The sequence below is a fragment of the Diceros bicornis genome, chromosome 35, assembly GCF_020826845.1.
Source record: "Diceros bicornis minor isolate mBicDic1 chromosome 35, mDicBic1.mat.cur, whole genome shotgun sequence".
Taxonomy (NCBI): domain Eukaryota; kingdom Metazoa; phylum Chordata; class Mammalia; order Perissodactyla; family Rhinocerotidae; genus Diceros; species Diceros bicornis.
Genome location: NC_080774.1, coordinates 8,842,425 through 8,854,527, shown reverse-complemented (window position 1 = coordinate 8,854,527; position 12,103 = coordinate 8,842,425). Strand labels below are relative to the sequence as shown.

Below are 12,103 nucleotides of genomic sequence, written 5' to 3'. Positions count from 1 at the left end.
ATAAGGAACAAACTTAAAGCGATATCCCATAACAACTGGAGCAAAGGAAAAGACTAAGGCAAGCAGTGACAGGATTATCAGAGCAAACCTCCACTTTTCAAGAATGTGTGGTCCGTTTGCACAAGTGGTATTCATCAACAATGTAATAATCCCAATCTGTACAATACAGTAGCCTTCCACTACATGACTTTAAATGCTTATGTGTAAGAAACAGGCATTCATCGTTATCTGAAGGTTCTACAGATATACTAATTACTGCTTGATGAGAAACCAGTGGGCAAATCTCTTAGTGCGGAAGGTTGGTGCTGAACTTGTTTAAAACTGACAACCGACAATTTCCTGAATACTTCTGAAAATGTCTATTTTGAAACCACAAATAACCCAAGGAATTAAATGCTACAGCCCAAAACGAAGATCAACCATATTTCATTAACTGGTAAGACCCAATCCAGCCAACCCTGTTCAAATCACATTGTGCAATCCTTCATGGTTTTTGTTCTATGGAAAAGAAAACCTCTCCTGTGTAAGTGGGAAGATGATGCTGACAAATCAAAGACTCCACTTCCAAGGGGGTAGAGAAAAGGAGAAGGAAAAGAGACGAGTGACACCTTATTACTGAAATGCAAGATGCCTATTGGCATTACAGTACAGTCAGTTCATAATTATGGTTTACCAGAAATTATATAAAATATATTTATACAGGAGAGAGGGGAAATGTTTCTAAAAATATTGAGAATAGGTTGAACATAAAAGATTATCTGTTTGGATTGCCTTTTGTTCACTTTTGTGTACTCAGGGGCCTGGAAAAGTCTCTGGTACATAGCTGATGCTCACTATATATTTATTAAATAGATGCATGAATGAATGAAACAAAATCTCATCCAAGGTACAAGACCCTAAGTGGCAATATATGAACTTAAACATTAAGACAGCAAAAAGGTAACCAACTTCATCAACATCAAAGGAAAGTGGAAGAAAAGGCTACAGCAGTATAATTTTGGACATAAACAGTGTTTCTCCTTCCCACTGCTTTGCATTATTAATATATTAACATTACTTGTCTTCTGGGGCTTACATTATCCAGCAAGTTCAAAGTTTCAAACTTTCCAATCCTATTCAACGTAATCACTTGCTAATGAACCCTCAACTACAATTTAAACTGCTTAAATAGGGTAGGATAGTTTATCTTCTAAATGTTATCTGTAAGACTGATCTCTGTACAGCACAGTAACTTCTGACAGGACAGCCAAAAGATGCTGGAGAGCAGAGTTTAACGAATAAAGTAAATTTTAATCCAAGGAAAAAAGGCACGTTCCGGGATAACCTGGGAAACAATCATGGTACTGTGACTCAGTTATCTTATCTACGCGTTGGGACAATGTGCTGAGCTCTTACTGAGACAATAAAAAGAAAATAAGAGCAATCATAAGCACATTTTTAAGACACAGAGCACCAGTCTGCATTCCTCCTTGTAGCCTTAGAAACTTGCAATGCCTCTGGGCACTCAAACATTTGTTCAATGAAGAAATTAACGTCAAAAAAAATTTTTTAAAGAGGAAATGGAAATTAAACACTTCACAAGAATGAAAAAAGTATCACAAGTGTTACAGCAATTTTCTGGGATGGGAAACAAAAATTCTTTCAGCAATTAAAAAAAAATTTATGAATTAGACTAGATTCTTTTCTGATTCAGACACAAAGCTTATGTAAAAACACTTTTCAATGTTTTTAGATTCGAGAATACAATCTTCTTTAAAACGACAACAAAAAAGCCCACGCATCTTCACCTTTCAAACCATATTTTAAAGAAAGACTATAAATTAGTTAAACCAATCAGCAAACTGCCCATTTTATCCCTTTTTAAAAATAAATTAAAAGAAAACACAAGAATTTTAAATCACTACATAATGCAATATCAAATACTTCTTGAATATATTGTTGTGAGAAAACCAAAGAAAAGGGATCTCATATTTTGAAAATGCTACCAACACAAACTCACTCAAATATCTGTTATATCAAAAGCAATAACCTAGGCTCTAAAATGAATTAAGAATTCCTTTAAAAGGTCCAATAACAAGAAAAGACAAATTATTCAAATGGAAGTGTACAATTGAGAAGTGTCTTGGTCTAAAAGTTTTATCAGCATTTTACAGTCAATCTAAGTAGCTGAGGTGGTGAAATGGGGGTGGAGGGTAGAGAAATTTATGCAAATTGTGATACCACAGAGGACTTGATGGTTCAGACAAATGAGAAAAATATGGCCCTTATGCTCACCTCCTCCAGGTCTTTTCTCAAACGTCACCTTCTTGGAGGACTTTCTGACTATGCTATTTGAAAATTGTACTCCCCTCCCCATACTCCTTTATTCTACCACCAACCACCTCTCTCCTCCTCCACTTTATTTTTCTCCACAGCATATCACTGTCCAACAGATTATTATATATTTTACTTGTTTATTATCCGTCTCCACTAGAATGTTGGCTGCAGGTAAGAGACTTTGTCTATTTTGTTGGATGCAGTATCCCCAGTGTCTGTGCCATGTACCAAGTGCTCAATAAATACCTAACGAAGCAGTGAAAGAGAGGAAAGGACAAGCATTCCAGTCAAGCGACCATATGATGTGTTATATGAAGGGCAAATCTGGTGACCAAGGAGGACGGAAAGACAAAGCCAAAGGAAAGAAGGCCCTGAATGCCAAAGTAAGGAATTTCTAATGTTACTTCATATGCGATGGGAGATATATAGCTCATTTCTTCCAAACCAAGTGACCTTTAAAAACGTATATTTTAAAAAATGGGCAGAGGATCTGAACACACATTTTTCCAAGGAAGATATACAGATGGCCAACAGGCAAATGAAAAGATGTTCAACAGCACTAATTATTAGGGAAATGCAAATCAAAAAACCACAGTGAAATATTACCTCACACCCGTCAGAACGGCTATTATTAAAAAGACAAGAAATACGTGTTGGAGAGGATATGGAGAAAACGACCCCTTCATATACCGCTGCTGGGAATGTATACTGGTGCAGCCACTACAGAAAAAAGTATGGAGGTTCCTCAAAAAATTAAGAATACAACAACCACATATCAAGCTATTCCACTTCTGGGTATTTATCCAAAGAATATGAGAACGCTACTTCGAAAAGGTATATGCACCACTATGTTCAGTGCAACGTTCTTCACAATAGCCAAGACATGGAAACAACCTAAGTGCCCACTGATGGATGAATGGATCAAGGTGTTGTGTGTACATATGCATGTGTACACACACACATACACACACAATGGAATACTACTCAGTCATAAAAAGATGAAATCTTGCCATTTCCAACAATATGGATGGACCTTGAGTGTATTATGCTAAGTGAAATAAGTTGGATGGAGAAAGACAAATACCTTACTTCATTCATTCATATGTGGAAGATTAAAAAAAACCCAACACACACATACACACACACAGATACAGAGAACAGATCTGTGGTACCACAGGGGAAGGAGGGTAGGGTAGAGGGGGATATTTGTACAGTGACGGATGGAAACTAGACTTTTGGTGGTGAACATGATGTAGTGTATACAGAAGTTGAATGATGATGTACATCTGAAATCTATATAATGTTATAAACCAATGTTACCTCAATTAAAAAAAAACTATTTTGGTGAATATTACAAGTTAATTAAACTTTATCCCTACAAGTCACAAGTGTAAAACATTAATGCAGTTTCCTACTTTCTGCCACAGCAAAATATTAACTATGGTTAACAGTTTACTACTTAGTTTGACATTTGAAACAAATCGCTAAAGCCTAATATTTCTTTTTAACTTGAGCAGAACGTGATGATGTATCATGTATATATTTTATAAGAACTGCCTATTCACTTCTCCAAAAGAACAGGAATATTCTACCATGTTTTTCCTGTTAAACTAATAGAAATAAACTGACTACACAAAAAAGACTCAGTGCTCTTTTTTTTTTGTGAGGAAGATCAGCCCTGAGCTAACATCTGTGCTAATCTTCCTCTTTTTGCTGAGGAAGACTGGCTCTGAGCTAACATCTATTGCCAATCCTCCTCCTTTTCTTCCCCAAAGCCCCAGTAGATAGTTGTATGTCATAGCTGCACGTTCTTCTAGTTGCTGTATGTGGGACGCGGCCTCAGCATGGCTGGAGAAGCGGTGTGTCAGTGCGCGCCTGGGATCCGAACCCGGGCCGCCAGTAGCGGAGCGCGCGCACTTAACTACTGAGCCCCGGAGCCAGCCCTCAGTGCTCTTTTAAAAGATAAAGAAATGAGGAATGAAAAGGTCAATACAATGTAGCAGTATTGTCAACCCCACTGAAGAAAATCAACAGCTTTTACATCCGCAATTTCTAGATCAAACAAATCAAGCAAATAAAGTAACAGTATTTCCTCAACACCTATTATTTTTCTGTTTAATAGCCTACAGAATAAAAATGTAACATAGTTCATTTCCTGAGTAATAACTCCAAGTAGTTACACCAAAAAGATATCTTAAATGTCAACTCCAAGATACAGCTCTAAAAAGCTATAAAAAGCCAACATCCTACCTTATGACAAAACTAAAGCATTTATTTTAAAATCCATTTGAAAATGCCTAGAAACTCCTTACTTCAAAGTAAAAATCATACACATCATTAATCCCAATGTTAATATAAAGTCACTCAAAATGGCCACTCAAGAGATCCTATACAACCCAAATAGTTAATAGCTTGTTTATTGGAAATCATGCCACTGACGTTACAACACTGCCTTAAGTTACACACACAGAATAACTCAAAAATTTCTTTTATCTCTGGTTGTATACACAGCTGATTAACTTCTAAGGGGTCCCTGATGACCTTACTGAACCTCTGTATTTTAACTACCAAAGCTCAGACTATTTCAGAATTACGTAGCCAGCTTAAATATAAATATACCAGCCCAAATATATCATTTGTTTTGCCCCATGACAATGTATTGAAACTAGTTAATCAAATAGCTCTACTCTTATCTTAATTGGTAAACCAGCAGCCATTTACGGGGTTGGGGGGGGCGGTAAATTAAGACAGACTGTCAGGAAAAGACAGACATGTAAGAGGTATAGAGTGATTAATTCAGGATGCTGAATGGTTGGCTATGAAATCTCTTAATTTTATTCAATGAAAACCACACAAGATTTGAGAGGACTGAATTACTAATGGTACACATCATGTGGCTAACATGGCACCGTATATTAAAGTCTCATGCATAATTTGTGCACAGAATTACTCCAAAAAAAGTTCACCTCTTGCCAATTTTCCCTCCTTACCTAAAGAAATGCCCACTGCTTCATTTACTTATTTCTCAAAAGAGCCCTCTATGGTTGTCATAAAGACTGAGGCAAGCCCTAGGGCTTGCATACGTACAAACATACAAAAATGAAACCTTGAAGCTGTGTCAATTTTGCCAAGCCTGAAAAAACTATCTGGGTGAATTTCACTTCCCATCATGGTTTTTTTAAGAACAAAATACTGTAATTTAAGAACAAAAGGCATCTCATGCTGTCAGGATTAGGAACATCTGTGTCCTATTCATGACCACTTGCAGGAAAACTACCAAGAAGTCCACTGCCCAACAAAAAACGCAACAAAAAATTAATATTGAACAGAAAAAAAAGTTAACCTAGAAATATCCTTGCCAATCTCCATCACCCTTCTTCTGTAGTTCTTTGCACTTCACCAGTTTCTTAGCAACCGTATAGGATTCAAGTGGGTAAGCACATACAGAACAAGAAAAAAACACTGTTTTTTTTTTTTTTCTTTTAAGATCTAGAACCAACTGTACGGAACCTTATTCTCTCAACCTAGGAGTCACTCAAGACAGGGGTCTAATTTAGATAAATATACCACCCTAAAGGTCAGTGACCAAATTTGGTCAACAGCGGTGCCATCACTGCTGTCATCATTCTTGTCACTGTCAGAAACAACTGTCACCTTGCCATTACCAGAAAGGGAGAGCAACTGGAATATTCCTTCTGTAAGTTCTATTTACAGACTACAAAGAGCCCAACATCTTGTTAGTGTGATCTTACACAATGGAAGAACCCAAAACAGAAAACACCTTCCAATAAAGAACTTTTTGATATTAAAAGCTGATAAACCACAAGAATTGATAAGACCCCGCCGCATTCAGAAACAATTTCTAACTGCACTGCAAATGTCAGGCATCCATTTATTTTCTGTACACGAATGGCTTCAAGAGTTTTGTTTATAATTTAAAAATACCTAGGTTTAAACAGAAAAGAAGCTTGGACACAGCTTAAATCTGCAAATACAATGTTCTCATCCAAGAGACATCATTAGTTTCCTGGCTTTTCATCTATGGAATAGTCTCAACTTTTTGGAGAGAAAATAAATTTCTTTATACTTACAAAAGATATACAGGCTGCCAGCAATAAAATTCTAACTAGTAAATCTTCAAACTGCTCAATCACAAGTTCCAGCAAGGTTTTTCCTGTTAGAAACAAACATTTGTTGTAAATGTCATCTTAACATCAGCACAAAGGGGAAAAAAGAACATATTAAGAGTACCTACCTTCTTCAGCCGGTAACTCTGTAGAATGGAGACATTCGCCAGGCAACGTGTCAAGAGGAGGAAAAAAAAAAAACATTTTAGCACTCTATCTTTCTAAAAAAAATTACGAAAATGATTGCTGTCTTTGAAAGACGTACCTAGATACACGAACAGTCAACCATTTTTAACGGAAACCATACTAAAATGGTACCCCAGAAAAACATGCAATACTTGTTGGAACCAATGGCCTCAGGTCTCCCCTAACCCGGGCTCCTGAAACAAGCAGTCATTTCAGCGATGTCATCACTTCTGCCAGCGTAACTTCGGGGAGCACAAGAGCGGTCAGAGGCATTCTCAACTACAACGACGCCTCATAAACCGGCTGGGGACGAGAAAATGTCTCGCAGGGCTCACCCGGCTGCGGAGGCTCGTCCCTCCCTCCACCGCGCCGGCTGCCGCCGGTGAAGGGCCGTCGAGCTGGAGGCGTGCGGGGAAGGTCGCCGGCTCCAGCCGCGAGGCGGTCGAGGGAAGGCGCGGCCCCGACCCCGGCGCCCCCCGCCTGCAGCCCCTCTCCCGCGGGGCCGGCGCGCGGACTCACGCCGCCGCCTGCAGCCCTCGGCGGGCGCCGAGCCGAGACCCACGAGGTGGAGCGCGGTCAGCCATCTTCCCTGGCTCTCCAGCCCGCGCCGGGCCCCTGCAGCCCCGGCGCCGGGCACCTACCGTTGGAGCCCCATCTCTCCTTGAGCTTCTTGACCTGCTCCAGGCTCAGCCCGGTGCTCTCGTTGACGCCGAAGTGACCCAGCACCTCCTCCACCGTCTTTGTGTGCGCGTTCTCCATGGCTGCGGGGGCCCGGCCGGCCTCGCCTCCCGTCCCCGCGGCCTCCTCGCCTCCGCCTCGCACTCGGGCCGCGGGCTCGTGCCACCCCGGGCGCCCAGGCGCCGACTGGCCTCTCCCCCGCCTCCTCCGGCCGCTTCCGCCTCGCCGGGCGCTGAATCACCCCGCGCCCCCTCCCCCAGACAACCGCCCCTCCAGCTGCCGGCCCCCGCTGGCGCCCGCCCCGGGCTCGGATGGGCGGTGGGGGCTTTCAACCCTCCCTCCCCTCGGCAGAAGGGAGGACCTCCTCCGCCCGCAACCGCCCGCCGGGACGGCAGGCCGCGGCCCCCGAGCCCCCTCCCCGCTCTCCTGAGGTGATTCGCGGCCCCGCCCGGGCCGGAGGAGGGGGCGCCCGGCCGACCCTTGAGGGCGGAACGGAGCGAGGGAGGCAAGCCGGCTAGGTGGCGCGTGGCGCGCTCGCCCTGTCCCCTCAGCTCCGCACCCCCGACAGCGGCGGAGGAAACTGCGGCGGAGGACAAGGAGGTGGCGTCGGGGACGGCTCCGCGGCGGCTGCTCTAATAGCATTTATCGGCCGCTGCCTCCCCTCTCGCCGCCGCCGCGGCATGTGGACGCCGCTCATTGGCCGAGAGGGCCCAGCGCGGCGCGGGCGGCGCGGCCCCGCCCCCTCCCCCCGCTCCCTCCCTCCCGCGCCACTCGCGCCCTCGCAGCCGCGCAGGCCCCGCCCCCTCCCGCGCGCCGCCTCCAGGAACCCGGATCGAGGCCGGCGCGCGCCACGCCGCGCCCGCGTAGTGTGCGCTGCGGCCGGTGGGCGGGCGGAGGGCGAGCTCTGGGTCCCTACTCAGCGCGTGGGGCTCTCGATCCCCACCTCCCGCAGACGTAACACCCAGTGGGTGGAGGGCTCACGCTTGGCTCCCTGCGCTCGCTATCCCTGGGGAACCGCCGGCCCCTCGGGGTCGGCCTTGGGGCGGGGTGGGTGGCTGGGAAGGCGAGGCCGAGGAACCTGGGCACTCGGTGCGCGCGGGGCTTCCCGCAGCGCGCTCGAGTTCGTGTCCTTGGCTCGCCCCCTCTCCCTCCGCTTCCAGGCTGCACTCTGCATCCTAATCTGTCTCCTTCAGAGCTCCCTTCAGGAACCAAGGAAAGGAATTCCGCAGTTCACTTCCTACACGGCCAAAATCCCTCATCTGTTGCCTCGAGAACACCGCATCCCACACCCCCAGCCGAGCGCTCCACCGCATGCAAATATCACCCCTTCCCCAGCCGCTTCTGTGCCCAGACTGAGGAAATTCCACTCGGGGGGGTGTGGGGGAGGGAGGAGGTTTTATTTTATTTTTAATAGCCCACACAGCCTTTAATACATGTCTGCATAGAAGTCACAGGTTATGCTACTGTAACTGCTAAGCAGCAGCGAGAATTGTGCTAGAAGGTGCTTCGCTTGGGCGTTTTCTAGACTCTCACTTTCCCCAATAGGAGAAAAACGGTCTTGAATCAAAAACCTATTCTTAAGCCACAGATAATTTGCTCATGAGGTCTGTACAAAACCTAGGTAACAGCAAGATAAAGGGAATTTTGCCAATATAAAGAAGTTAGACTACTTAGGGGAAGGGACCTTTGCGTTGAATTCATGAAAAAAAGGTGAACATATGCGCATCACAAAGAGCAGCATTCCTAAAGGAGTATGTCGCAGAATGAACCATTTAGTCCACTTTTGTGTTTGGCAATAGTGTACCATCCACATGAACCAAAACAGAGCAAAAATCACCTCAACTGTCCCAGATGGCTCAGCCTCAGGACTTGAGATAAATTTTTTCAACAGATGCAAATCACAGTGTATTACCTGGCTGAAAAAATCAGGCACGTCATTTCATTTAATTATTTCCAAGGAGTGGAGGCCGGCTTGCAGGTTTGATTGATACTTGGAAAAGGACCAACAAAACCCTACACGAAACAAACAAAAAAATTCTAGTGTATGGCAATGCACTAAGAGAAACAAGGTGGACACTGGTTAGGTCACAGGATTGGAGCCTCTTTCAGGAGGCACACGTGACTGCATGGTGGGGGTGTGGTAATGGAGGGCTGGTGGTTCTTTTCTCTCTGAGACCAGGTCTGCACCATTTCGTACCAATTCTTCTGCCTCACCTCATCTCTTTCAGCAATGATAGAAGCAGTATAGGCAGGAGGATTGTTACCTTTCTCGGCATGGAAATTATCTCTGGTATTTGACTTTGGGTCTCGGTTCCATAGCTGGTCTCTGCTTGGGGTTTTAAGCACCTCTGGTGTGATTATGAGCTTCTTGAGGACTTCCCGACCTCAGCTTTTGTACTGAATGCCCTTCCCCACACCTTCGAGTGCCTAGTTCCATCTTATCATTCAGATCTCAGCTTACATGTCACCTCCTCGGAGATGTCTTGGTTGACTACTTAAAGTGGCTACTCTCCCAGCTCACCCTCGCTGTCACATTATTGTTTTATTTTCTTCACAGCGCTTATCTCTGATATTGTATTTTTGTTTAGCTCTTTACTCCTTGTCTCTTGCTACCAGGATATAAGTTCCATGAGAAAAGGGGCTTGTCTAGCTTGTCCATCCTCAGGACACAGAACGCTCCCTGGTATGTACTCATCATTTATTGAATGCCTACTGTTTGAGTAAATGAAAGAGGCCCACCATCCCTGATCTCTCAGTGACTTGCAAAGGGCCTCGCCATGGGAGAGCCTCAGCAAATTTTTGCTGAACTCAAGTTCATTGATTTCTAGTTTGTGAAATAAACAGGAGCGCCTCTGATTTCTTGCCTCATGGGAATGGCGGTGAAAGTTAGATTTGAAATAAACAAACAAACACAAACCTATGCAGCATTATAGATTTCTCAGAGATGAAAAATGTGTAAGTTCATTGGTACTGTTATCACAGTGTCATCACTCTCCTAGGCTGTTTTTTGCAAGTCTTCTGTTTACTGGAGGTTGGAATACTCCCTTAAACTGAGACAGTGTGATTTTTAGCCTGGGGTTGGCCCCTTCTACATCATGTACCAATTATTCCCTTGGCTCTTCAACCTGTTGATGTCTCTGAAAAACAATTGTTTATAGGTTGCCAAAATTTAGCATAAACCCAGCCTCCCAAAGGCAGAAAGATCTAGTTACTCTTATGTAAAAATAAACGTATGCTCAATTTATTTTATGAACTACACATGCTTTGTATTGACAAGGTTAAACAAAGTAAGAATGTGTTTTAGAAATACTCTACTTTTGACCAAGGATTGCAGCTAGAGTCAATCAATTTAGGACAGGGAAGAGAAAAAAGAAGAGAAACTGTGATTCAGAAAGATGGATGATTTGATCAAAGAACCTCAAAGGAATTAATAAAGGAGGACATTAGCTGGTAATAAGCAGGCTAGTTTAAGAAGCTAGGCAGACAGAAAAGTCCCAGTAGAAAAAAGTGACTTGTGAAAGGGGCCCCAGCCAACTTCCCAACCCTCTACAGCTCTCCTGTAAAGCCATGGAGATTGCAAAAGGCAGTCTGTTCCATATTTGGACAGCTCTAATCATTAAAGCAGTCTCATTCTGGGCTGAATCCACCTCCCACTAACTTCTCCTATACATTGGTTCTTGTGTCGCCTTCTGGAACAACTCTGAATGTTTAATCCCTCCTCTGTGTGAGATCCCTTTGAATATTTCAAGATATCTTATAAAAGTCTCTTTTCTCAGCTAAAAAGAACAGTTCAGTTCCTGAGTGTTCCTTCTAGAGCAGGAGTCTGCAACCCCTTAGCATCCTCATTGTCCAGTCCTGGGGACGCTCAATACCGAACACAAAAGTCTGGGCATGGTCTCACAGTGGGGTTACCACGGTCCACCTTTGTTCTGGATGCTTTCCCCTGCACATGGTTGATTTGTGTTAAAAATCAACTCAAATCTGAGTCCTGTATTTATAAACTGCAGTCATGTTAAATCTTCCCATCATGTACTTGCACTGTTGATTCTTTTTAACCCAGTCACTGAACTCTGACTATAATGGAATGTTCTCATGTTCATTTTGGTCCATCTTTGCAGTCTGTTGTGGTCTTTTCGAGTCTTCATCTTTAAGCGATGTTTTAGCTATATGTCTCAGCCTGGGTTACACACAAATTTGATAAGCATGACTTATGACTTCTATGTCTTTATCCAATAGAACTTCTAGACATTCATTCCAGATTAGAAAATAACCAATCAACTGGATTTAGTTGTTCAGCTGCTATAAATCAACTTTACAGGTTTCAAAGTCAGGAAAGTGAAAATCTTATACTGCACTCTCCTGCTTCCTTATCTTTCATAATACTTTATTGTACGTTATTGGAATAGATCATTCTTTTGGTTGAGCATCTGATGTAGTCAACTTGACTTAAGGACCATGTTATATGAAAAATACATATTACATACATACGTAATTACATATTTACATACAGACTCAGAACTAACACAGTAAGGTGTTTACACTGAGAGGCAGGTGGGCGCTAAGTCCATCCAACTTAGTCACACCTTCCATTTCTTACTGACTCTGGAACACATGCTTGCTGAGTGAAATGAGGGGAAGAACTTGCACTATTTAAATTCTTTGTCATATAAATTAAAATCGTTTAAGGTGATTATGGGATGTCAGTCCACTGCACTATTATCTAGCCCACATTTCTCTACTTGTCCATAAGCACTTAACGAGAAGATTGTCGAGCATGTTGCTAAGATCTAGGTACA

The 12,103-nt window shown here is 43.4% G+C and overlaps 1 protein-coding gene across 1 annotated transcript in view; it reads right to left on the bottom strand.

The window, feature by feature from the left end:
* ATP2A2 (ATPase sarcoplasmic/endoplasmic reticulum Ca2+ transporting 2) overlaps window positions 1-7,525 on the bottom strand; it is a 60,017-nt gene extending 52,492 nt beyond the window's left edge. Inside the window, exons 1-3 of the mRNA XM_058531396.1 lie at window positions 7,271-7,525; window positions 6,572-6,589; window positions 6,408-6,490 (exon numbers count right to left, since the gene is read on the bottom strand). Coding sequence (XP_058387379.1) covers window positions 6,408-6,490; window positions 6,572-6,589; window positions 7,271-7,388 — 219 coding nt within the window. The 5' untranslated portion in view covers window positions 7,389-7,525. The remainder of the gene's footprint in view (window positions 1-6,407; window positions 6,491-6,571; window positions 6,590-7,270) is intronic.
* Between the last annotated feature and the right edge of the window lie 4,578 nt (window positions 7,526-12,103).